The 27,568-nt window shown below is 42.2% G+C and overlaps 1 protein-coding gene across 2 annotated transcripts in view; it reads left to right on the forward strand.

Annotated features, from left to right (window-relative positions):
• Positions 1 to 16,806, forward strand: part of LOC137632991 (protein FAM114A2) — a 71,935-nt gene extending 55,129 nt beyond the window's left edge. For both annotated transcript variants that reach the window (XM_068365146.1, XM_068365147.1), the window contains 3 exons: positions 7,505 to 7,701; positions 8,129 to 8,252; positions 15,760 to 16,806. In XM_068365146.1, coding sequence (XP_068221247.1) covers positions 7,505 to 7,701; positions 8,129 to 8,252; positions 15,760 to 15,855 — 417 coding nt within the window. In that variant the 3' untranslated portion in view covers positions 15,856 to 16,806. The remainder of the gene's footprint in view (positions 1 to 7,504; positions 7,702 to 8,128; positions 8,253 to 15,759) is intronic.
• Positions 16,807 to 27,568: the final 10,762 nt, after the last annotated feature.

Here is a 27,568-nt window from a genome sequence, read left to right on the forward strand (position 1 = left end):
TTCACTAGTTAATTCATCAGCAGTTCGTTTAAGTTCACACAGCTTATTTTTTACCCAATTATATACATCCATTTTCAATTCCCTATTTGTCAAAGAAATGCCTAACGACCTAGCACAAGCTTTCAAATTTCCTTTAGTTAGAGCACTCAAATACCTAATACAATTCTCCGAAGCCAAAAATTCGGCTGGGTTAAACTCTACATCAGACATAATGAAAAGGAAAAGAAGGAAGGTGGTGAAGCACAACAAAAATAAATACTGAAAAATCTCACCCAGAGCACAGTCTGGTAACTCGCACCACCGATTGAGTTTGTCCTGGATCCTGTCACGGTCGCCAAAATATGTTACGAACTCCCTCTAGAAGGAAGCCATAACGGGTTCTTTTATCTTATTCACAAATCCAGTGACAAAAACTCAAATCAGTAGGAACGAGGCAAACCAGAAAGACACAAGGGCAAAAATTTCACAATATTTATTACAACAATACAGGTACTAACACTGATGGCCCACAAAAAGTAATAAATTGATTATTTACAATATGCCATCGATTAACTCAATGAGTCACCTAATGCTAAAACTAAACCCTACTCATAGTGAGGAAATCAAATTTTTAATGTTAAGGTACCCAAAAGCCTTTACCCACCACGCTAACCTATTACTAAACAGAAAGGAAAGAAGTGGAAGAACATACAAAAAGAAACAATAATCATACCTATATCACAATCTAAACCTTAATATTAAAGTACATAATCTTACAACACTCTCATTAAACCTTCATCAGCTTTGACAATAGTTAAATGCACAAATATATTGGTCCTATGACACAGACCGGTACTGATATATATGAGTCCATCTGCTGCTCAAAAATATGGTCACAAGTCGTCACTCTCATCAGTAGAACAGCCCTTCACAACCGTTGGTGGATATGCACTTTCAGTCTATGGCTCGACAAAATACAGGGGATGTTCCTCTTACCTGAGAGAAGCCTCCCTACTTGCTCCAACAAGACCACTCTGGTGCTGATACAGTAGATATATCCATCCAAGATGAAAAAGGCTCTCGAGCCCTGCTCTACACAAAACTGCCAAGGTCCAGGTTAAGCAGTAGATCACTTGAATCACAGTTGCAAGTCTTGTTCTCGCACGTAGCTTCACAGGTAAACTGCCTTCCACATTAAGAAGCAGCTTAATGACAAATTGTATATATAATCCACAAAAGCATATCAGCAGCTCCAGAGTCTTCAACGGCCTTGAACTCGACTCTCGAGAATACTTTAGGAGAGTCACAAGTCACCTCTCCTTACAACACTCCCAGTCACCACAAAGAAAAATAAATGAGTTAAAAATTTGCCAAGGAAGTAAAAATACTGAGGAAGGCCGCACTTCAAAATGCACTCAATAGATGGCGCCACAAAACTTAAGCTTTTTCAACCAAAGCAAATTAAACATTACATTTAAACCAAAGCAAATTAAACACTACATTTAACCAAAATATATGTACTAATGTAAAACCAACAGCAAAATACTTAATTTAGCTTTACAAAATTGTAAACAAAATAAAAATGAAAGCCATCAGTGCAAAAAGGCAAAACAACAAAATTTTACTTTAAAATTACGTTACTGCCTGACAGAGAGTCTGATATGACACGAGAGAAGTTCTCGGCTTGGGAGTTCCTGCCTCTGCCCAGATAGACTTCTCAAACCTCATAGACTCTCCCTGGCGCCTGGCCATGAGACGCTCCAAGATTTTATGGTCGACTTCAGAGCTAGACCATCTCCTGTTAGGAGTTTTTTTCGAGCGTTTGAAGTTTTGCTGTACAATTATGTCATGCATAAACAAGGCTTTCAGGGATGGCTCCAATGATCTGACAGCCACGTTCTCTGCAGGAACAAGTCCCTCAGGGATGGCTCCAATGATCTGGCAGCCATGTTCACTGCAGGAGTACGTAAGAGGCAAGTGCGCTCAATGTGTTCATTGTCAAGACAAACTTCACGATGAAGTCTACCAGGCTGTCTTGACAGCATTAATGGAAGGCGACTGGATGGTCTCTCTCGACCTTCAGGAGGCATACTTCCACATTCCTATACACCCGGATTCCCAACCGTTTCTGAGGTTTGTTTACAGGAATGTGGGGTACCAGTTTCGAGCCCTGTGCTTTGGCCTCAGTCCTGCTCCTCTCGTGTTTACGAGGCTCATGAGGAATGTGGCAAAATCCCTCCATCTATCGGGGATCCGAGCCTCCCTGTACTTGGACGACTGGCTTCTCAGAGCATCGTCCAGTCTTCGCTGTCTGCAGGATCTACATTGGACGTTGAGTCTGGTCAGGGAGTTGGGACTTTTGGTCAACCTAAAAGTCCCAACTGATCCCATCCCAGATTATACTATATTTGGGGATGGAGATTCGCAGTCCAGTTTTTTCGGGCTTTTCCGTCTGCCACCGAATAGAACAAGCCCTGCTCGAAGTCCAACTAATGCTGAAAAGAAAACATTTGTTCAGTCAGGAGTTGGAACAGTCTCGTAGGGACTCTCTCATCCCTGGAGCAGTTTGTCGCACTAGGGAGACTACACCTTCTGCCTCTCCGGTTCCATCTAGCCTCTCACTGGAACTAGGACAAGACGTTAGAGACGGTATCATTCCCAGTCTCCGAACCAGTAAAGGCATGCCTGAAATGGTGGGACAGCAATATCAGTCTGAGAGAGGGACTATCCCTAGCAGTCAAGAACCCAAACCACGTGTTGTTCTCAGACGCGTCGGATTTGGGTTGGGGTGCGACCCTGGACGGTCGGGAATGCTCGGGTCTGTGGACCTCAAGTCAGAAGAGCATGCACATTAACGGCAAGGAGCTGTTAGCAGTCCACTTGGCCTTGATGATATTCGAAAGCTTCTTCGAAACTAAGTGGTAGAGGTCAACTCAGACAACACCACAATTTTGGCGTACATCTCCAAGCAAGGAGGCACACACTCCTTCACGCTGCTCGAGATCGCAAGGGACCTTCTCTTATGGTCAAGAAATCGAGGCATCTCCCTGTTGACGAGATTCATCCAGGGGGACTTGAACGTCTTGGCAGACTGTCTCAGTCGGAGGGGTCAGGTGATACCCACGGAATGGACCCTCCACAAGGACGTGGGCAAGAGTCTTTGGGCTACTTGGGGTCAACCCACCATAGACCTCTTTGCCTCCTCGTTGACCAAAAGGTTACCAATCTATTGCTCTCCAGTCCTAGATACAGAAGCAATCCACATAGACGCGTTTCTACTGGATTGGTCTCTTCTGGACTTATATGCATTCCCACCATTCAAGATAGTCAACAAGGTACTGCAGAAGTTCGCCTCACGAAGGGACAAGGTTGACGTTGGTTGCTACCCTCTGGCCCGCGAGAGAGTGGTTCACCGAGGTACTTCAATGGCTGGTAGACTTTCCAAGAAGTCTTCCTCTAAGGGTAGATCTGTTACGTCAGCCCCACGTAAAGAATGTCCATCAAAGCCTCCCCGCTCTTCGTCTGACTTCCTTCAGACTATCGAAAGACTCTCAAGAGCTCGATGCTTTTCGAAGGAGGCAGCCAGTGCGATTGCAAGAGCGAGGAGAGCTTCTACCATTAGAGTATACCAGTCGAAGTGGGAAGTCTTTCGAGACTGGTGCAAGTCAGCATCTGTGTCCTCGTCCAGTACCTCTGTAGCCCAAATCGCAGATTTTCTCTTACATCTGAGAAAGGTTCGCTCCCTTTCAGCTCCCATGATTAAGGGCTACAGGAGCATGTTGGCTTCGGTCTTTCGACATAGAGGCTTAGATCTTTCCAACAATAAAGATCTCCAAGATCTCCTTAAGTCTTTCGAGACCTCTAAGGAACGTCGTTTTGCAACTCCTGGATGGAACTTAGACGTGGTCATAAGGTTCCTCATGTCAGACAGGTTTGAGCCATTACATTCAGCCTCCCTGAAGGATCTCACCCTCAAGACACTTTTCCTAGTGTGCTTGGCTTCGGCTAAAAGGGTCAGTGAACTTCATGCCTTCAGTAAGAACATCGGTTTTTTCTACAGAAAAAGCCACTTGTTCACTTCAACTTGGTTTCCTGGCCAAAAATGAACTGCCTTCTCGTCCTTGGCCTAAATCTTTTGATATTCCTTGCTTATCAGAGATCGTAGGCAACGAACTGGAAAGAGAATTATGTCCTGTTATAGCTCTTAAGTTCTATTTAGCTCGTACTAAGTCATTACGAGGTAAACCTGAGGCATTATGGTGCTCAGTTAAGAAACCATCATTGCCTATGTCAAAGAATGCTTTGTCATATTTTATCAGATTTTTTAATACGAGAAGCTCATTCTCACTTGAATGAGAAAGACCTATGTTTGCTTAAGGTTAAGACGCACGAAGTTAGAGCTATAGCAACCTCCGTGGCCTTCAAGCAAAATAAATCTCTGCAAAGTATTATGGACGCGACTTTTTGGAGAAGCAAGTCAGTGTTCGCGTCATTTTACTTAAAAGATGTCCAGACTCTTTACGAGGACTGCTACACACTGGGTCCATTCGTTGCAGCGAGTGCAGTAGTGGGTGAGGGTTCTACCACTACATTACCCTAATTCCAATATCCTTTTTAATCTGTCTCTTGAAATGTTTTTTAATATTGTTTTTTGGGTTGTACGGAAGGCTAAGAAGCCTTTCGCATCCTGGTTGATTTGGCGGGTGGTCAAAGTCATTTCTTGAGAGCGCCCAGATTAGGGGTTTGATGAGGTCCTGTTGTATGGGTTGCAGCCCTTAATACTTCAGCTCCTGGGAGTCTTTCAGCATCCTAAGAGGATCGCTGGGCTTCGTGAGGAAGACAGACTAATAAGGCAGAGTAATCGTCTAAGTCAACTTCCTTACCAGGTACCTTTATATATTTGGGTTTTGTTATGATATAACTGTCAAAAACTCTAAGCATATACGCTGTAAACTTAATTAACTCTGGTCTCTACCCACCACCATGGGTGTGAATCAGCCATTATATATTCACCGGCTAAGTTAAATATTTAAAAATGATATTTTAATTATAAAATAAATTTTTGAATATACTTACCCAGTGAATATATAAATTAAAGGCCCCCCCTTCCTCCCCGATAGAGACCCAGCGGGATGAGAAAAATTGGGTCTGTTTACATGTATATTCGGTATCTGGCCGATAGTTGGCGCTGGTGGGCACACCCGCAACCGTCATAGCGATCACTCGCGAGTTTTTGTGTGTGTTTTCTGTCGAGCCGCTATAGCAGCAGCTATTATATATTCACCGGGTAAGTATATTAAAAAATTTATTTTATAATTAAAATATCATTTTTCCACGATTATGTGCGATTGGAGGGCCCAGATCGAAGTCACAGGCCGAAAATCTGGAATCATCGGGGACCACGCTACGACTATATTACGACTGTCGAATCAGTATTATGATTATGTTTCGATGATTGTAAAGGTTTACGATGATCGGTTGTGTGCTAGGGAAATTAGGCCATGCCCCCTTTAACGATGTTCGGGAAGTTGTATGATCGTCGTAAGAAGCGATTCGATTTTCGGCAGCTGTTCAACAATCATCGGAAGGTTGCAACCGAGGTTATTTTTTTTCACCGAAGTTCGTGCACACATTTTGATCATCGTATTCTAGATTATGATGATCTAAATGCTCTTCGATGATCGAAGACACGTTTGGATGATAGAAGACACGTTTGGATGATTGAAGACACGTTTGGATGATAGAAGACACGTTTGGATGATAGAAGACACGTTTGGATGATAGAAGACACGTTTGGATGATCAAAGACACGTTTGGATGATAGAAGACACGTTTGGATGATCAAAGACACGTTTGGATGATAGAAGACACGTTTGGATGATCGAAGACACGTTTGGATGATTGAAGACACGTTACGATGATCAGAAAATGCATGCCGAAGTTCGTTAAAAATTTCGACAAATGGCAGTTGCCCCAACCATTTAGCGTGGCGCTAAATGGTCGGCCCAGTTCGGGCCATGTGGCCCCGCGCCATGAGGCTCGCCCCACTTCCCGATATTCGTACCAACCTCGCTGACGTGACAAAAAAACCCCTTCGATATTCGGCCATTACACCTTCGATAATCGTTATAGGTTGCCAACTACCAATTCTCCTGTCTTCGGGAGCAAAATCGTGAATGTGTGAATCCAGCATTACTGTTGAGATCGTACCAAAGGCATTGATCTTTTTCTTTCAGATGTAAATGGTTGATAGTTGGATTCATCTGGATATGAATGAGTTTTGTAAATGGGGGTGGGGGAAATTGGATGCTGTAACTAGTTTATGGCAAGACCTACTGTATATCCACACTTTGCATATCTTGTAGGGGGCACAACTGTTCGCAGGCATTCCCAGGTGCCAAGTGGAGATTGCGGCCTCCAGTTCAATGGAAGGCTTATGCTTTTAGAAAGAGAAAAAAGACTATGTCTTCTTGGTGTCATCCTTGGCAATGGCCAAGAGGATGCCAAAGAAGCTACAGTATATAGCTTAGGCTTATGTGCATATAATCCTAGTTCAGTCCCCAGGGAGTATGTGGCAAGAGCTATAAAAACTTGTGATAAATACGAAGAAGGAGAAGTCAAATTTCAAACCCACACAGAGGTTGAAGTATCTGGGCATGCTGGCTGATAGTCATGGCAACATTTTAAGTCTTTCCATCAGACGATCCCATCAGCAAGCTCAGAAAGGCATTACAGACATTTCTGTCTGAAACAGTACATCCAGTCTGGATGAAAGGTAGAATGAATAGGTCTTCTACTTCTTGGGGAGGAAAAGGTCATACCGCTATATGCTGGTTCAGACATTGATGGAGATAAGCTACACTTATACGCGCCATTCTTATTAGAATAGATCTATCAAAAGTATTTAATGTTATCCTCCATTAAGGAAAATGAGAATCATGGAGTGAATACCAAACCTATTGGTCATCACACATAAGGCATTTCTTTCATGGCTGCATCTCTTCTTTTGGGGATGTGCATTCTTTCATTGACCTCATAACAGGTACTTGCCAAATAGAGGCCAGACCTTATCAGCCTACCGATCTCTATGATGGATAGGACCAGAGAGATAAGCATAAGTTTGGCTCTGGGCAGGACCTCCTACCAACTAATAAGTGAGTTTCCCTATTGTAAACAATGAAAGGTTTGTATGTGTAGTAACAAATAAAATTTTTAAAAAAGTAATTGGTATTTTTACAAGCGATGCAAAGCCGAATCTTTTAAAGATAAACTTCTACCTCAACCACCCTTATCAGTCCTGGGCCAAATGTCAAAAGTAAAGAGGCTTTGATAAGAGGGGAGGGGCTACTCTCTCTCTCTCTCTCACTTGAATTCAATGTCCATTCCAGCTTGCGCTGAAGATATTCCATTTTAAGGGATTCAGGTTTCTATAGCAAGGAAAAATACAAATTACTTTTAAATTTTGTTACATTGCTCAAGTTTTCATCATTCACTATGTTGTTCATTAATTATACTTCTCTTCTAGGCTTGGAAATCTCTTGAAGAAACTGTGTCTTTAATTAAGGAAGCTGGTGTTGTTGATGGACCAAAAGCTGAGCAAGAATTGTTTATGGCTTTGGCTGCTCTTGTTTCACAGCTTGCTGCCGTTATTCACAAAGGAGCTGAATTGGCTCTTATCACCCCAGGAACAGATCCTGTTAATGTTGCTCTCCAGTTCAAAGAGTGAGTTGTGTCTTAACAAGTTGGTTCAGAGTAAAATGATTTCCAAAGATTCATATCATAGGGCCATTTAACACTGTAAATGGAGGATAATTATAAATACAACACAGTCATGGATTTTTTTTACAGAACATGTACATATTTATATACCAAAATACCTTCAGAGTTCATGAGTAAGTGTTCAGGATATTATCAAAAATTTCTCAAGATGTTATTCAAAAACTTCCTTTTCTTATAAAAAGATATCTTTATATAATTAGAATGTGATGCACTCTGCCTGTCTTAAATTTGTAGCAATATTAACTGTGATTTTTAGAATGAAGTAGTGACTAGCATAAAAGATCCCAGGTTGAACTTTGTCGGATTACGCAAATTTCTTAGAAATCATTTGATATCATTACTGTACTATGACTGTTTTTTGTTTCCACAGGCTCAGCTGTGTCATGTGTGGTGGCATAGAAAATATAGCTGATAATGTTTGTGGTATTATTACTTCAGGAACTTCTGCAGCTGATCCACAAATCAATAACACCATTACTAACATTTATTTACAAGTAAGTTAATGTATCCTGTTTGCTGTCGAAGGAATGGGTATATTTTCACCATAAAAACATAATTTTTTTATATTACATGTTCTTCAATTTGTATAAAGTAAATACTGTACAATAGTTTAAATTTGAATCAATATTTGTTCCCACACAATTATAAACCCTTGTCCTTTTAAATAGTAATTCAGCTTCCGCTGACCCGGATGTACGCCACGCTTGGAGACGCGTCACGCTGTGGCGCGGTCTCCTTTTAGAGTAGTCCCTACTCGGAGGCCTTCTCTGCCGACTTTGTTGGACATAGGTGCTCCTCTGTGGCTCCTACTGCTCCTGTTGCAAGCACTTCTGCCCATGAAACGTGTAAGTTGACGCGTGAAGTTCGCGATTTTGCACGTTAATCTTGCGATTTCACGGGCAAACCGGCGAATTTCGCGAGCAGATGTGTCAATATCGCTAGCAAGTGCGGATACAACACCCTCTCGCCATTCTGAGTCTTCCACCTCCAGCGGAAGACCAACACCCTTCCCAGACGAGTTCAAAGAGCCTCCTAATAGGTTTGCAAATGTGGCTATTCGTCTGGACCTTCCTCCATGTCCGAAGGAACGTGTTCCTCCGCCTCAGAGGTTATCTTCTACATTGTCTGGTAATCCCTCTAGGGTTTCACCCGAGACTCTCTTCTAGGGACCTCCAGGGTGTATCTAGGGATTCAGAGCTTCCTCCTTTGGCATCGACCTTCATGTCCAATATCCTGAAGGCTTTGAAGTTGGCACCTCCTCCGCCACAACCCCTGATTGTTCCAGTCAGGGCTACCCCTAAAATACCTCTGGAATCCTCGTCGAGCTCGTCAGTGGGATTCAGGATCCAAGAAGGAGATCGACGGCAGGTAAAGCTTGCAGATCACCTCCCCCCGATCGCGTGCTGAAGGCCAAGACCCCGCTGACTCTTATATGGTGAACTTGCCTTTCACGCCAGTGAAGGTAAAGGAAGTCATTATTGTCATGGGTAGATAGAATAATATAGAAAAGAATGTTAAAACACGTGAATTTTCTACTCTTGAGAAAGAGAGAGAGATGGAGATCAAGATATTTATTAGATGTGCCTAGTTCAGCAGACCTTGGGCATAACGATCGTCTGTTCGTAGCAATCCGAGGACCCATAGGACAAGGAGAGCAGTGTTGTTGCCGAAGAATATACATTAACGGAAGGTAAACGCGTCTCGCTTTAATTATAGCGCCATATGGATCATGATTACACCAGCACAGCCTTCGTGAAGAAGTTATCAAAGAGGCGTGGTTTTAAGGAGAACCAATAAGGATGAAGAAAGGAGAAAATTTCTTTATATGGAATTTTCCATAGTTAACCCCTCCCATACAGGGGTATATAAACTTCAACGAGAACGAGAGAAGCAGAGAGTACGACGGATAAAACGAGAGTACAAAAAGTAGAACGAGAGAGAGAGAGAGAGGACGAGAGAGAGAACGAGGGAGAACAAGCACAGGGAAGAGAGAACGTAAGGACCAGAATGCAGACGTGACCAGCCTTGTCCAAGATGTCAGAACGAGTTGACCCCTACCGTCATTACCAATCGCGAAACGCCCACACCTGAAATATCTACGTTCCTGTCAACCGTCGAGAGCTGCTGTGAAGAGTATTATTTTCTTTTTGTATTATTTGTCTACTATCTTGACTGTTCCCCTATTTGCTGGAGTGTAGTTTAATCAGATAATTTTCTTTGTTTAGTTCAGTGCTTCCTAAGTACTCAATCAAGAAACATTGACCTTTGACTAGTTGTAAATAAAATTGTTTTCTTTTGCGAGTTTTCTTTCTATATTTCCTGTTGTTTCAATGTGTGTAGTGGTCGAGAAATCCTAATTTCATTAATCAATTCAAAAGAACCTGGTTCGATCCCCACGAGGATCGTAACAATTATGAGGAAGCAGAGGAGACGGATGAGAGGCGTAACTCCACCTCACGCTGACATCATCCATCCTAGAATGAGTAGGGACATAGACTCGCCCATGGAGATCGAGATCCATCCCTTAAACCCTCAAGATATTGAGGTAGTGCCCCCGGATCAGCGTCCGGTTTCTTTTACTCTTCCAGAGGAGGAGCCTCCAGCTCCTACTGCTAAGGCTTAGTTTAAGTCCTCAAAGGCCTCGCAGGTTCCCCCTCCTAAGACTGGAGGATCGCCTCGTGTGTAGGGAATCGGACTCCAAGACGAAACCGAAGAATGCTGCGGCAAGGGAGGCTAGGGAGGCTGAGGCACAGATGCGGTCCCCAGTGGTGGGCCCATCCACGGTTTCAGTTGACGACTCTGACCTACCCCAGCCTCTGGACGTGAGGCTGGAGGTGGACGACCCCTTAATCTCGGAGGATGAGAATCTTCTAAAGGCAGCCAGTCCGAACTATCATTCTGAACAGGAGAGAAAGGAATCGGAACATACATTTTGGCAGGTCCTCACCTGTATGAGGGCCATTAACAGGCTGTCCACTCCTGGTCCCACCATCCAGTAAGGGAAGGATATGGTTCTCGAAATATTCAAGACCCAGAAGTCTCCCAGGTTGCGGCTTTGTCCTGGTCCAAAGGTTTATCAGCTGCCAAGAGGAAAGCTATCTCCCAAATAGCTGGAATTTCTAGTTCCTGGAGGCCAGGTTCCTCCTCTCGGTCTCTGCCACTTCCTTTTGTGTTACAAAGGAAGTACAGTACTACGAGATTGAAGGGGAACCACAATCCACCATGACCCTCGACCCTTCGGCAGAGTCCCTAACGAAGGGAGTTCCCACTCAAACCCTCTCCTCTCTGGAGGCTTCACTGTCAGCAGTTGAGCTCCTAACCATAGAGAGAGGTGCGAAGTATGCCATGCAGGCTGCTTTGTGGCTGGATCTATGGTTGAGATCCCAAGGCTTCATGGTTCATTCCCACAATCTGTCGAAGGAGTCGGCCAGGAAGACGTTTGAGTCCTTCCTAATGTTAGGTACCCGGACTCTTGAGTTTCTGTAGCACCATGTTGTCAGCCTGTGGGCGAACGCCATACTCGAGAGGAGGAGGGATACCATCATAGGTCGGTTCCATAAGCAGTTGCTGAAAGTTGAGGTCTCTCAGTTGGGGAATTCCACTCTCGAGGGTTCTTCTCTCTTTGTTCTGGAAGAGATAGAGGGGGCTGCTGAGCAATGAAGGAAATTGTCCAAGGATTCTCTCCTCCATAGGGCCATGACATCTCAGTCCTATGGTAGACCTTCCCAGTCTTCTCGGCCTCAACAAGCACCTTCCTCTAACCAGCCAACTTCTAGGTCCTTGGGACATTCTAAGGTGTCTAAGCGGCCCTTTCAGTCCAAGGGACAAAAAGGGTCCAAGTCCTTCAGAGGAAAGAAGGGAGGAAAGGGAGGTGCCCCTCCCAGTAGGAATGGCATTCCTCATCACCTACCACCTGTGGGAGGATGCCTACAGCAGTGCTGGCAGAGGGGGCAGCTTCACAGAGCAGATCCCTGGACGGTCGATGTAATCGCCCTAGGGTATCGTGTCCCGTTCATTCAATCTCTCCCTCCACTGACTCGGGATCAAGTGCATCTAGGCTTCTATGCGAGGGGATCTGCAAAGGAGCTGGCCCTTAGGGCCAAAATCTAGACCATGCTGCAGAAGGGTGCTCTCCAAGAGGTAGAGGACAGGTCTCCAGGTTTTTACAGTCAGATTTTTTTGGTGAAAAAGATGACTGGAGGCTGGAGACTAGTCATCTATCTCTCCCCTCTGAACAAGTTTGTCCAACAGACTCTGTTCAGAATGAAGAGAGCAGACACGGTCATCCAAGCGGTACGTCCAAGGGACTTCATGTGCACACTGGATCTGAAGGACTTCCAGATCCCAATACATCGGTCTTCAAGGAAGTATCTAAGGTTCATTCACAAAGGAAAGACATACCAGTTTAAGGTTCTATGCTTCGGTCTTGCGACAGTCCTTCAGGTTTTACCAGTGTTCGCCCTAGTCATCTTGCACTTACAGGAATGGCATCCATCTTCTCAGATATCTGGATGACTGGCTGGTCCTAGGAGACTCGGAAACGACCTTTCTTCATCACCGAGATATGCTTCTCGAGTTTTGTCAGGATCTGGGAGTCCTGATAAATCACAAAAAGTCATCACTGCAACCTTCACAGAGACTGGTATACCTCGGAATGATCATAGACACAGTCCTAGAGAAAGTCTTCCCATCAGTTGAAAGAGTACACAGGCTGAAGGAAGGGGCTGCTCCCTTCCTCAGGAAAGAAGTTCTTCTGGCCTCTCGGTGGTTAAATCTGTTAGGCTACCTAACCTTTCATCCGTCTTGTTCCAAACAGGCGCCTCAGGATAAGATCCCTGCAGTGGCAGCTAAAGTCTGTGTGGAACCAACATTCCAACCCACCGGACACTCAAGTCCCCATAACTCAGGATCAGGTGACAGATTTGAGCTGGTGGATGGTAGACGAAAACCTTCGACGAGGTCAGAATCTTCTCGTTCCCCCTCCGGATTTGATGCTCTTCACAGATGCATCAAAAAAAGGGTGGGGCTCACCTGCTGCACCATACGATCTCCGGCCTTTGGTCAGAATCAGAAAGGTACCCGCACATAAATCTTCTATAGAGATGAGAGCAGCCTACCTGGCTCTTCAACAGTTCCAACAGTTGCTGGCAGGTCACTCTGTGGTGTTGATGAGCGACAACGCCACAGTAGTGGCTTACATAAAAAAACAGGGCGGTACCTTTTCACAGCCTCTATGCCATCTTGCAGTAAAGATCCTCAGATGGTCAGAAGAACAATCGCTGGCTCTATCATCTCGCTTCATTCCCGGCAAGAGGAATGTGCTCGCGGACAATCTGAGCAGAGCGACTCGGATAGTAGGCTCCGAAGGGTCTTTGAATTGTCAGATAGCCAACAAAGTCCTGACTTTGTGGGGTTCCCCGACTGTAGCCATGTTTGCAACACCTCTGAACAGCAAGCTTTCGCTGTACTGTTCTCCAGTCTCGGACAATTAGGCTCTATGGGAAGATGCATTCCAACAATGGTGGGACAACATCGACGTGTACGCCTTTCTCCCGTTTTGTTTGATGAGAAGACTGCCCAACAAAACAAGATTGTTCAAAGATCAAATGATGGCCCTTATAGCTCCGCTATGGCATCACGCAGAGTGGTTCCCGGACCTCCTGCAACTTCTCATAGATCTACCGAAAGAACTCCCTCCACAACCAGATATACTCAAAATGCCACACGCGAACATCTTCCACAAGACCGTGCAGTCGCTTCGACTTCATGCGTGGAGACTATCCAGCATCTCCTCTCTCAGAAGGGCTTTTCACGACAGGTTGCGGAACGAATATCTGGACACTTGCGTAGATCCTCAGCCCTGGCCTACCGGGCTAAATGGAGAGTCTTCTGTGGTTGATGTCTTGGAAGGAATACTGTATATCTCCACTCAATGGCACGATTCCAGTAATGGCAGAGTTTCTTGTATACCTTCGGGAGGAAAAGTTCTTTCAGTATCGGTGGTGAAAGGTTATCGCTCAGCCTTAAGCCTTGCCTTCAAGCTGAAAGGAGTTGACATTTCCTCTTAGTTGGAGCTTTCTTTACTCATATGGAGTTATGAGATCACTGGCCCCCAGTCAGAGATCAGGCTTCCTCCTTGGAACGTGGTTCGTGTCTTGAGGTCCCTAAAAGGACCTTCCTACGAAACATTACGCCATACAGCTGACTGAAATCTCACTTTGAAGATGGCTTTCCCGCTCGCTTTAGCCTCGGCAAAGAGAGTCGGTGAACTTCATGGCCTCCTATATGTCATCGCCCATTCAAGAGGACAGGGGAAGTGACGCTCAGCTTCGTCCCTGAGTATATTGCTAAGATCAAAATCCGGGGGTGCTGGACCATAGATCCAACGACCAAGATCAGTTGTTACTTTGCCCAGTGAGGAGTTTGAGGTACTGTACTACTGTATCTTAAACGCACTGCAGCAACACAGCCCAGGCTAACATCTCTGTTTATTAGCTCATGGAGAGTAAAGAGGAGGATCACAAAGAACAGTTTCCTCCTGGATTCGCCAAGTGATTGAAAGAGCCTTGGCTCCGGATCCTCCTCAGGCTCATTGACCTAGAGCCCATGACGTCAGGAGAATCAGTACTTCCCTGGCGTTTAAACTCAACTTTTCCTTGTTGCTGGTTCTCCAAGCGAGTGTGTGGAAAAGACAAACCACATTTACAGCCCATTACCTCAAAGACGTGACCCACAGGAGACTCGATACGTTTACTATCAGTCCTGTGGTGGCTGCTCAACAAGTGGTTTAAGATACCTCAAGCTTCTTGATGGAAAAGTAGCAGTTGATTGAGGGCATTGGTTACCCAGGTTAAGACTGGGATGAATGAGAAGAATGTCTGGCTTTCGTTTCTGAACCTTCACTGGTGTAAAGGAGGAATGAGGGAGGGAGCGAGTGGAGGGGTAGGGGTGAGGGGAGGATAGTTGTAGTAGAAGGCAACAGTTGGGTGTAGATCGGCACCTCGTAGTTCTGGGGGATGTTGAAGGAGAGGTCTAACTGGTGAGGGACCTATGGTCTGGGTTCTTACACGCCCCAGTTACTATACCGACACTCATTAGAATGAGCGAGCTGGTTTATTCCTGGCATTCCATGCATCTTTTTTCTCTGGTATATTTAGCAGTATTTATGCCTTAGAAATGGTGCTATAAGGAGCATTTCACTGGGCGACACAGGTTCCTCGCTCAGAAATAGATTTTTCCTTCGTCAAAATCCCTTTATACTGTCTACGTCCCCATTTCTTTCGGCGAGGGAGCAATGGGATATGTCTTGTTGTTCTTCCTATTTACATTCAGACATTCATACAAATAACAACCTCTATTTTACTAAATTGCACAGGCCATGAGTATACTCACTTTGTATATTTCAGTGAGATGTCAAAGTTTTCCCTAGACCACAGTCATTTACTGTACTAGGTAAAACCTGGTCAATGTCCATGCCAGATCTAGGACTTCCACCCACCTAAGAGTGAGTCATCCACATAAGTAACAGAAGGTTTGTTAGTATAGGAACAATTGACAAATTCGGAAATAATTTTTATTTTTCCCTAACTAATACAAACCTGGAGTGACAGTATTTATATAAATTGCCCTGCCATCACCTGTCCCTCAGAAGTCCTACCTGCAATAAAAAGTGACGTCTATCACCGCTGTGAAAGTATATATAGAGGCAGCTGGGTGCCACCCTGCCTACCCGCTAAACGGTTTGGCAAGGTTGCCACCTCACAGTTAAAGTCTAATGGCTACCTCCAGCTGCCGCTGAAAGAATATCCACATAAATAACTCCAGGTTTTATTAGTTATGGAAAAATACAAATTATCTCCGAATCTGTCATTTTTCCTGGAAATCTAAACTCCAATTTTTTTTATGATTTTGTGCTTGTGCTATTATTTCAAATACTTTTTCATAAACAAAAGTTTAATCTGAATTATAAGTGGATCACTCAGGTTTTTCTTTATTTTCCAGTCTGCAAATGGGAACAGCTATATACGACAGTGCATGACACATCTAACTTCAGTATTGCAGTACTCCAAAACAAAGCATATGGCAGCTGATTTGTAGGGATTATATGTTACTGGAAACATTTTCAGTTCTTGTTAAATATTTATGCCTTTCATTGATAACTCAAAAAGTGCTATCCTTTAAAATGGAAAAAAAGAAACATATTGATGAAAGAATTATACTTTATAGGTATATTAAATTAATATTTTTCATAAGTAGAGAAAATAGATACTTTGTGTGATGGATTAACAAAGTTATATACTGTACAGTACAGTCTTTTTGTTTTTAAAAAAAGGAAATTACAAAATACTGGAGTTTCATATGACAATAATTATAGTTTAGTTCTGAAAATACAAATGAATGACCTCCAAAGTAGACATAATTCTAATTTCTATATTCAATCATTCAGCTTCCAGAAAAAAAAGAGCATTTATATCTAGATCTTGAGTTGCTAGCAAATCATTTGACAAACTTGACTAAGTTATGAGGAAAGTGTGTCAGAGTGACATTCACACAACCCATTGGTCAACTAGTGTAAATCAACTAGTATCTCTTTCCTTGTCATTAAGATGTTAGCTTTTAGGTATAATTTTCATGTTAATGAGTAAAATCTATATTTACTTAAAAGTAGCACAAACCGATTTTACTATAGTTTTTTTTTCTTTTTTTTTTTTTATTCAACAAACCCTTACTGTAGTTTCAAATCATTTTTATTCATAGGCTGATGAGATATAGAATTTCTTTACTTAAGAACTGGAGGATAGTGGTAAAGTGAAAGGAAACACAAAATTGATGATTAATCTTACAGGTAAAAACATTGAACTGTATTGTCATGGCAATGCTTTATGTTTCTGATTTTTATCATGTGCAAACTGTTAGTATTAGCTATCCGCATCACTCATACTGTACTTTTTGCACTTTCTTCTTGTATCATCTAGCTTCATAATAAATAATTTAAGGGTATTGCAGCTCCTCTTTGTAATCTAAACTTCATAGAAATGGTGGCTCACAAAGCTGTGTTTGATTTGTTCAGTCCACACAAATGTCACACCTTTTATAAGTGCCTATTCTCACATGTTTTATTTTTTTTTTCTATTTTTTATATGTGGGCCTTTCTGTTGTCTCCTGGATGCTTATAGGCCCAACCAGTTCCATTCCCCTTGCCTTGTAAGCATAATTGTTTGAGATACTGTACTCAAGATATGGATTTCAAGCCACTACATTGGTTCCCATTTTATATATGTTCTATTTCAGGTTTCATGATCCAAGTCTACTCTTACACTTTCCTTAGACACTGAAGATATAAATATTTATTTGTTCCTTTGCAAATCATCATCCTTTAGGCAGGGAATATGTTTTCATAGTGAGCTGGACGGCCGTTGAATAATTTTAACGAACAGTTAAGCAACAGGTGGGTGCAAGGACAAGGAGCCCTGCCCCCTTACCTATCAAAATATCTTCACTTGTGTTTTCAGCCGCAATCATGTACAGATGTACAAATGCTCGCTTAATCAAATTTTTCATTTTCCATTTTGTTCAGGAAGTGATTGCTGGCTGTTGGTGTTTTTAATGTGAAACAAGACAATTGATCATGGGAGGATAGACTTGACATCTGATTTTCTGTTGAATTGGCTGTTGATCCACACACTCTTTGTGCTTTTGCTAGGGGCATGATTGTTCACACCTATCCACGTGTAGTGAGGGTAGGTTGTGGCTTCCTTTACCAAGTTAGGCTTATGCTTTGAGGAGGGGGAAGAGAGCATTGCTTCTTCCTTCTGCTCTGCTCATTGGGTGTGTCTGCCATTGACGTTCCTGCTACTGTATTATACCCCAGGCTCAATCCCTTGAAGGGCATTAGGAACAGGGAGCCCTCAGATGTACATCAGCTGGCTTTCAGGTGCTCGTGGTGCAAGGGATTCCGCTAATGTTCAACACGCCCAATTGGAAGTTGGGGGTGCTTCTACAGTTCAGCTAATGTTGACGTGTGATTCTTAGGTCTCACAGGTAGGCTTCCAGCTCTCAAGTGCCAATGTCTCCCTCAATGATGCCAGTGATGAAGGGCATGATAAGTGGGTTCTTATTATCAGTGTATCTTGTGATGTCTTTAGTGGTTCCCCCTTTCTTCGGGGCACCAGGGCCAAAAAGAATATGTACCGGCAACGTGGAGGCTGGAAAGTCCCGTGCATCTCCCCTGACCTGGCCACCCATGGGCCCTCTCTCCCTGCCCTTATGCTTTACCTGGACCCCTGTGCCTCGGAATCTGGGGCTTCTGCTCCCCTGCAAGTGTGACTACCACTCCCTGTGACAGTGTTGTGGTTTCTCCCCTTGGGTAAGCTTTCATTGTCTGGGACAAGGTAGATTAACATTGCCAGAGAAGAAAAATAATCAACTAGTTAGGTTCTAGGGGGAATTCTGACCCACCAAGCAGTGAGTCTCCCTACCTAAAGAACAACAGTTTGTATTGTGTGTAGAAACAAATAAATTTTTACAAAAGTAATTTATATTTTTTGCAAAACCTTAGCTCTTTAGGTTATACTTCCCTCATTCACCCCTCTCAGTCCTGAGACGAAAGGTCATAAGTGAAGAGACTTAGACACGTTAGGATAGGGCTCCTTGCCTTGCTCCCACCTGTTGCTTAACTGCTTGTTAAAATGGTTCAACGGCTGTCCAGCTCGCACTGAAAACATATTCCCTACCTAATGGACTCAGGTTTGTATAGCTAGGAAAAAAACAAATTATTGGAAAAATTTGTGATATGCCATAATTACTAACTTGAAGCCTCATCCAGTATTTTTTCTAGCCTTCAAATTGGATGTTCTATATCTTGTAAGTGGGTCATAATTTTTGCCTCCCATCTTACTCATTCCCTTTTAGTTTATTGTATAAGAACACTATTTACCTCTTGTCCATCTTGGCTGAGTTTTTATAATTGCTTTTACTTTAGTTGATTCCCTTTTGTTATAACTAGTGGTGATTTGATTATTTCTTTTCTTATGACCTAGTCTCCTGCTGAAACCGGCAAAATATTTATTGCATAGTTTATGAAATGTTTACCTCTTTTGCTGTTCAAGGTCTTCATTTTTATAAGATAGTAATATTATCAATTCCATCATCAGGGCTTCTGCTAATCACTATTTTCTTCGTTTTGGAACCTCTGCTTATCTTCATAAGGTTACTCTATATTTCCATCAAGGCCTTAGAATTAACCACTAGTAAGGATGGACTTAATCCAATGACCATATATCATCATAATAGTGGGATGAAATTCACTGTCAGATTTTTAAGTTTGGTTGTAGTAACTTGATACAGTGTACTTCAATAGCAGTACTTGTTTTTTATCTCTTTATTATGGAAATATTCTAGCCAATGATAAGGTGTTATTTTGAAAAAGCAGATTCTTTTGTGGTTATTGATGCCCCCATGTATGGATTTTAACTGTACCCTCAAATAGGTTTCATGATATGTGAAACTGATAAAAATTCTTTGGAACTGCACAGCTTCATTGTGAATTCAGTTTTTATTGTCCTTTGTAATGAAGTTGTTACATTTTTACCATTTTCATGGAATCTTGAAAAAAGATTGGAATATTTTTTTGCTGAGACCATCTAAACATTAGGATTCCTTTCATAAAATTAGTTTCACAACTATGCCATTTTAAACCCATAAATAAAAGAACTACATGGACAAAATTTGTTGGATATAGCCATCTTCTCAATTTATTTTTTGGAAACTTTTCAGTAAGCCATTTCACTTTTATTTGTCTGAAGTAGGTTATGTTTATCCTAACATTTTCTTCTTAGTCATAACAGTTTATATATGTAATTTTTGGTTACCTCTTTGTAATCCCTTGTGCAAACTATTGAAAATTCTGGGTGTGGTGAGTTACTTTACATTATCTTTATAATCTCTCATAAATTAATGCATAATTACTGGAGGTCTTTATTGAGATAGATAGGTTTAGCTGTTAATGTGACTGCAATGTTATTCACCCAGTTAGAAATTTACCATAAGATAGGTGAAAAAGAAAACTGCAACAAAAGAACAGGCCATACAGTATAAATAAATATTGACAAAGGCAAGGGGAAATATGGTGAGAGACTGTGTTTTCTGTCTTCTATGTTAACCTAAATAGTATTAATCCCGAGATCGTAGGTTAACTCATCTAAGCTAGTTCGAGCTCTCCATTAGGAATTCTTTGTCATCAACGTCTTACCTAGCACACACTAATTTTATAATACAGTAGTCTTTTGTAACAAGTGAATGAGGTACATATATTTCTATTCACCATCTAAAAGTAATACAAATGTGAAGGTCTTTCATTTGTCATAACCTTATATTTTAGTTAAACTTTGGTAAGTTGAAAATAATTTTGAACATACTGCTGTAAAGTACGTATTTGGTTTTAGACATGTTAGTTTAGGATAGTCATTGTTTCTGTAACATTTTGGTTAATGAGTCAGACTAGAAAGGAATATTGTTAATGTCTTCACTTTAAATATTCTCTTACCATTATTAATTACCAAAGAAATTGGGGGAGAACAGAAAATCATATTGAGATATTTTAAACTCAACTCATGAAATAGAGGTTGTATAAGCCATCAAGAGTTTTTACCACTGCTGTGATTTAGCAACATTTCTCAATGCATTAGTTATTATTCTACAACATTTTGAATACAACACCTTCTATGTCTTGGTGGTACTCTTATTATCTTTGTGCAGGTGTAATGGATTTTTTCTTTTGTCTGGTTGCCAAAATGCAAAGAAAATCTTATACTGCAATACAGAAAATAATGTATATTACAAATATTTTGTAAGAGCAATCATATTACAACTAAGAATAATTACTAATGTACTTCTATGAAAATGTTATATCGTGTAAACATAGCTTTAATAACATACGTGCTTAAGATTATGTTTAATAGAGAATCATGTTTCTTCAGAGCTCTCCAATTTAACTTTTTAATATATTTTCAGCTCATAAAATTTCAACGTGTTATTTACGTCCACCCTCTTTTTTTTCTAAAAGATGTTTTTTACCCAATAAATGTAACAACCAAAACTCCAAACAAGTGAGCAAGTCCTGAACGCGGACATGGTCCTCGTAGAGGACATACCTCCGCCAAGGTGACCTAGAGCGCCATATGTCCTAGAATCATGAATTGATGTGACTTCGACCTTCACATGACCTTGACCTTCACGTGACCTTCAAGTGACCTTGACCTTCACGTGACCTTGACCTTCACATGACCTTGGCTTCAAGTGACCTTGATCTTCAAATGTACTTGACCTTCACGTGACCTTGACCTTCAGGTGACCTTGACCTTCACGTGACCTTGACCTTCACGTGACCTTGACCTTCAAGTGACCTGCTTGACTTTTGACCTTCAAGTGATCTTTGTTCATTTGCCACTGATACTTAATATGACATTGATATAATGCACCAATATGACCTTGACCTTTGACCTTTATAAATTTGAACATCACCCATGGGTTGCGCCTGGACTAGGACTTCCCTGTTGGCTTATGCAAAAGTCAGTGCTTTATTTCTGTCTCTTGATATGGCCACTTATGTCATAGTGACACCAGTGACCCCTGTGACCTTGACCTTGGGGTGACCTTGACCAAAATTTAATCAGTTCTTCCATACACATTGGGGAACTACTTGGCCAAGTTTGAAGTGATTCCGTGTAGAAATGTGGCCTCTACGTTGTCCACAGACAGACAGACAAACAGAGAAACAAACAAACAAACAAACAAACAAACAAACAAACCGAACCGAAAACATAACCTCCTGGCGGAGGTAATAAATGTTAGAAAATTGAAAGAGCTTGATAATGTATTGATATTGTGAATGGGATATGTGTTTACTTATTACTCAGCACTATTTTCATATTCAAAGTACTTGTATAAGGAAATATTCTTAAAAAGAATTTAATATTAAATGGACCTTTATAGATTAGTCAATAGTGTATATTTTCCTAATTTACAGCAAACCATAAAGGAGAAAGAGCAAAATAATTTAGTTGTTAAAAGGATTAGGATTTTTCTTGTTGTTGTTGATAGTTTAGGAATGTTTTAAGGTGTAATATTTGATGGCGAATAACAGCTTCAAAAGGGGTGAAGCTAAAAGTGCATTGACATAATGACCATCATCTCTAATATTAAGTAGAGCAATGATGAAGTTCTTGTGAAGTAGATTATTATATTTTGTCATAATGTTACTGCTCTATTGTACAGTATTATTTGTACTACCATTATCATTTCTAACATATTACAGTAATTTGATGTTGTGATAACAATACCATTAATATAGCAGTAGTATAACTCGTGTTACATATTTGATGATAATGGTGATAAATAGTATTACACAAATCTCGAACAGTATGTGACCAATAAATATTTCAATATTTTACTAATACTTTGACTAAATAACATTGGCAGTGGTGGGACAGCATTTATTTTGTTACCTTGATGGACTTCAGACTTAATTTTATGAGATACTAAAGAAGTCACTGCTAATAAATGCATGGTTTTATTATAAACATAGGGGTTTTTCTATACGCTCTATTAATAAAAATTGTGTTGCTGCTTTTTTAAGTCTGTAAATAAAAAGTATTACATTCGATAAATATGTAAATTGAATATTTTATATATTATGGTAATTTACTTTGGTCTTTTTTTACCCTCCGAGAATAATGAGTTTGTTTATTGTTTCACATAAAGGTTATTAATTTCATCAATTTATTATCATGAAATTTTCCCAGACTAAAGTTCTTTAATTAAAAAAAAAGGACAGCAGAAGGCAAAGGCTCAGCATATACAGTAGGTCCAATGATCTCATTCTTCTGATGTTTGTGTATTACCATACTATCAACACACATCTTTCCCCATACTTGCAAGTTTTCAATATTAATCTTACCCGATAATCATGTAGCTGTCAACTCCGTTGCCCGACAGAATTCTACGGAAGGGATACGCCAGCGATCGCTATACAAGAGGGGGGTGTACTCACAAGCGCCACCTGTGGCCAGGTACTGCAGTACTTCTTGTTGACACCACCTCAATTTTTCCTCTGTCGTGCTTCCGGCAAGACGTTCATGGATACGCTTATAATTTTGGAGTCTTGTTCACGGTTTTTGGTGAAGTATTGCTCTAAGATTTCAGCTTTCGCTATTCAGGAAGTTTTATTATTAGCTTAGCTAGCTTTTGGAATTAATTTGATTAATTATGGTGACGAAGAGAGTATGAACTCTCTTTCACTTTTAAATGGCCGACCCTTCCCTTAGACGGAAGTGTTGGTGTCTAAGAGAGTATAGACTCTCTTTCTTAATTTTGCTTAACAAAAGTTAGATTTATTTTATATCTCTCCGCCTTTTATAGGCCTCTTCGATTAACTTCCTTTTATTATAAACTTATTAATTTTTATATTTGTTTATATTCGACCTTTCCTAATAGTAGGCGGTCTTTTCTTGGTACCGAAGTTAATTAACATTGAGCCCGTCATTTCGGTTTTACCTGTTAACATATTATGCTATTTTAATGTTTTTGAAAGATTTTCTTTGATAGTCTCGTACTGTTTTCAAAGTTGAACTAACGTTTTGTTTTGTGTCTGCAGTTGTTGACGTTCAGAACGTTCAACTTGCGCTCTATCGTTACGATAGAGAGAGAATTTTCACGGTGTCACGTTGCAGTAAGAGTAACCGTTTCTAGCGTTTTGTTCATTCTTTCTTAGCTTAATGGTTTTAATTCTAATAAAGGAACTTTTTATTTGGGAAATCTTTCAGTTTTTTTCCTTTAACAATAATATGTTTTAACGATATATATGATTGGGCTCTTCTCTCAGGTTCTAAGTCAAGAGAGAGAGAGAGAGAGAGATAGAGACGGAGGGAGAGAGAGCTGGATAAACGTTTCGTTCAAGCGAGTAACGTTGTTATCGTTTTTGCTCTTCTCCCTAGTCTCTTTAGGGGAAGAAGGTAAACGTTTCTAGAGTTTTATTCTTGTTCTCAAGCTTTATGCGGTGAGAGATTTTAAACGTAGTTTATTTGATCTAGTGTTTAGTCTCTTTCCAGCCACTGAATTATTTATCTTTCATTAGATTTTTCTGTTACATTGTAATTCTGTTTTCGCAATTACTAACTTTTAAGGAAGGATAGAATTGCGTGTTTCAGGTACAAACCACTTAAAGTTTCGAGTTCAGTGAAATAAGTGCAAACAGAAAATCAAAAGTGATAAGTGATTAGCGCAAAGTGTGTCAGTGTTGTGCGTGAGGGTACTTCTGTGCGTGCCAGTCGTCCTCCCAGTCCGGGACCTCTTGCAAGCTCCCAAGCCCAGGGGAGAAGCAATGTCGAAGGGCAAAAGGGTTCGGCAGGCCTTGATCGGCGCACAGAAGTATCCTCGGTGGTTGCGGGCGTGTCTTACAGAGACCGTCACTCCCACCTGCAGACGATTGAGCCCTTATTTTGCTCGTCTGCAGAAGAAATTTCGAGGAGAAAACGCTGGACTCAGGTCTCAAGACCTCTTAAACGTAAAGTCCAGACCTCTAGAGTTCAACAACCCGGATGCAGTCATTGGGTTAGCTCTGACTCTCCGCAGTCATCAGGTGACTGCACACCTCCTAAGAGAGGTAAGGCGATGCCTCAACAGACCTCATCTTCTGTTAAGGCTTTGCCTCAACAGACCTTATCGTCTGTTGATCCCAAGATGACTTTGCTGCAGTCCATGCAGTCGCAGCTTGCGGTCTTAATGCGTGAGTTTCAGGCTGAGAAGGTTACACCTCCTCCTGCGAGCGCTCCGCCTCACCGCAGTCCAGTCTGCCAGGCGTACGAAGTTGAGGTTCCTCAAGCTACCTTACCGCGTTCGGAGTTGCCAGTTACCAGCGTTGTGCAGCAACCTCAACCTTCCTTAAGGCAACCTCAACAATGGGAGCAGGAGTCTTATGCCTTGAGGCAAGATTTTCTTGCAGTTAGACCATCTTTGAGGCAACAACCTCTTGAGGTACGACAACCTCTACCTTCCTTGAGGCAGCCACCTCAGCTCTCGCAGCTGCTACCTCAACTTTCCTCAAGGCGAGAGCCTCAACTCTTGAGGCTAGCTCCTCAGGAACCTCAACTCGTGAGACAGGAACTGCGTTCTGCGCAGCCGCTACCTCAACTCTCGCAGCTCACACCTCAAGAACCTCAACTCGTGAGTCAAGAGCCTCTCTCTGCGCAGCCACCTCAACCCTTGAGGCAAGCGCAACTTTTGAGGCAGGAACCTCATGCTATGAGTCAGCCACCTCAACGCATGCATCTGCCACTTTCTCCTCAACTTGAGCCTCTTCCCATTCAACTTTGAAATAACAAATGACAATAATAACACCTCATTACTTTCATAACTTGCATTTGTAATCATATACATGTATGCCTACACAAACATTATGATAATGGAGGTTATTCGTATTACTTAAATAAAAAAATATATATGTATTCCTTGCAATATATTTTTATCAAAATCGCAAAATATGGCAAAAATATCTTCAAAACAAAAATGAATCATGAGTTATGAATGTAATGTAAATATTATTTTGATATTAAAACCCCATGCAAGCATGCATGAAGTAATGCAGTGTTGCCAACAGGGCGAGTTTCCCTTTCCTGAGGTGAAGTAGATTATAGTACATTTAGTGCAGCTTAATTCTACTATTATCATGCCGGCTATCAAATTCATCAACAAAACAGTCTAAATCAATTCCCTCGGCACGTGCACTTTCAATGGACAGTAATACGATATTACTCAATCTAGCACTGGTCATGGAATTTCTGAGAAATGTTACACGCCATGCAACATGCTCTGCTTACCTTACAGCATGCTCTGCATACAGCATGCTCTGCATTCCTTACTGCATGCTTCTCAGTCACACATCTTTGGTTGTTGCCAACTCACTAGACTGTCAAGCAGTTTCATAACGTTGCCTTCTAGTCTGCTGCTTTTGCACCAGTGAAACCCTCACTGAGAGAACTTAGCTTTTCTCGGATATGGTCCCTGTAGATGAGAAAGTGCTTTTCTCCCTCCTTCTGATATTCCCTTGAGGACTCTGTCATTTGGAGAGGAGCCTTTAGCTGCGTAGCCTCCTATGGACTTTTATTTAAGCATAACATGCTTCCAGGGAAGGTAATGGTTCCACTTCAGTCGCTAACCCCGTCTGTTACCACACCTGCTCCCATAGACCTTGAGCTGTGTTGCAAGACATGCAGTCCAAGCTTAGTCCTTGTTAGAGGATTTTTTGTTTACGGAGTCAGTGTGTCACTGGGAAGACGTTCAACTGCCAGCAGAAGTGACTTGTTGTGACGCAGTGCGGCAACCTCAGCAACCCGATAAGGAGTTGTCTGTACGACCCAGACAGTCTAGACAGCTTCGTGTTGTCACTGTACTTCCTCGCTTCCCCATGGTTGACAGTTCACAGACTGTGCAGCAGTACCATGATCTTGTGTCCGGCTCCGTCAGACGACTGGCTCTTAAGAGCTCCCACAAGTCGTCGCTGTCTGGAGATTCTCAGATGGACTATGGATCTGACCAAGGAACTGGGCCTCCTGGTCAATTTTGAGGAGTCTCAGCTCGTCCCATCCCAGACCATTGTCTACCTGGGTATGGATCTTCAGAGTCGAGCTTTTCGGGCTTTTCCGTCGGCCTCAAGGTTCTTCCAAGCCCTAGAATGCATCCAGAGCATGCTGAGAAGGAACCGATGCTCAGTCAGGTAGTGGATGAGTCTATCAGGGACACTTTCATCGCTGGCCCTGTTCATCGTGTTAGGGAGACTCCACCTCCCCCCCCCTTCAGTATCATCTAGCTGCTCACTGGATAAAGGACATGACGCTAGAGACGGTCTCAGTTCCTGTTTCCGAAGAGAGGAGGTCTTCTCTCGCGTGGTGTAAGAACAGCTTTCTTCTCAAGGAAGTCTACCTTTGGCTGTTCAGAAACCCGACCGCCGTCTCCTCTCGGACGCATCAGACACGGGCTGGGGTGCGACTTTGGACGGACAGGAATGCTCGGGAACATGGAATCAGGAGCAAAGGACACTTCACATCAATTGCAAGGAGTTATTGGCGGTTCTTCTGGCCTTGATAAACTTCAAGTCCCTCCAGCTTAACAAGGTGGTGGAGGTGGACTCTGACAACACCACAGCCCTGGCTTACATCTTCAAGCAGGGAGGGACTCTTTCGTGGAAGTTGTTCTAGATCGCAAGGGACCTCCTCATCTGGTCTAAAAATCGAAAGCTCACGCTGGTAACGAGGTTCATTCAGGGCGGTATGAATGTCATGGCAGATCGCCTCAGCCGGAAGGGTCAGGTCATCCCCACAGAGTGGACCCTTCACAAGAATGTTTGCAGCAGACTTTGGGCCCTGTGGGGTCAGCCAACCATAGATCTGTTCGCTACCTCGATAACCTAGAGACTCCTGTTGTATTGTTCTCCGATTCCAGACCCAGCAGCAGTTCACGTGGATGCTTTTCTGCTGGATTGGTCCCATCTCGACCTGTATGCACTCCCGCCGTTCAAGATTGTCAACAGGGTACTTCAGAAGTTCTCCTCTCGCAAAGGGACACGGCTGACGTTGGTTGGCTCCGCTCTGGCCCGCGAGAGAATGGTTCATAGAGGTACTGCAATGGCTGGTCGACATTCCCAGGACTCTTCCTCTAGGAGTGAACCTTCTACGTCAACCTCACGTAAAGAAGGTACACCCAAACCTCCACGCTCTTCGTCTGACTGCCTTCAGACTTTCGAAAGACTCTCAAGAGC

This window comes from Palaemon carinicauda, chromosome 42, assembly GCF_036898095.1.
Source record: "Palaemon carinicauda isolate YSFRI2023 chromosome 42, ASM3689809v2, whole genome shotgun sequence".
Lineage (NCBI taxonomy): Eukaryota > Metazoa > Arthropoda > Malacostraca > Decapoda > Palaemonidae > Palaemon > Palaemon carinicauda.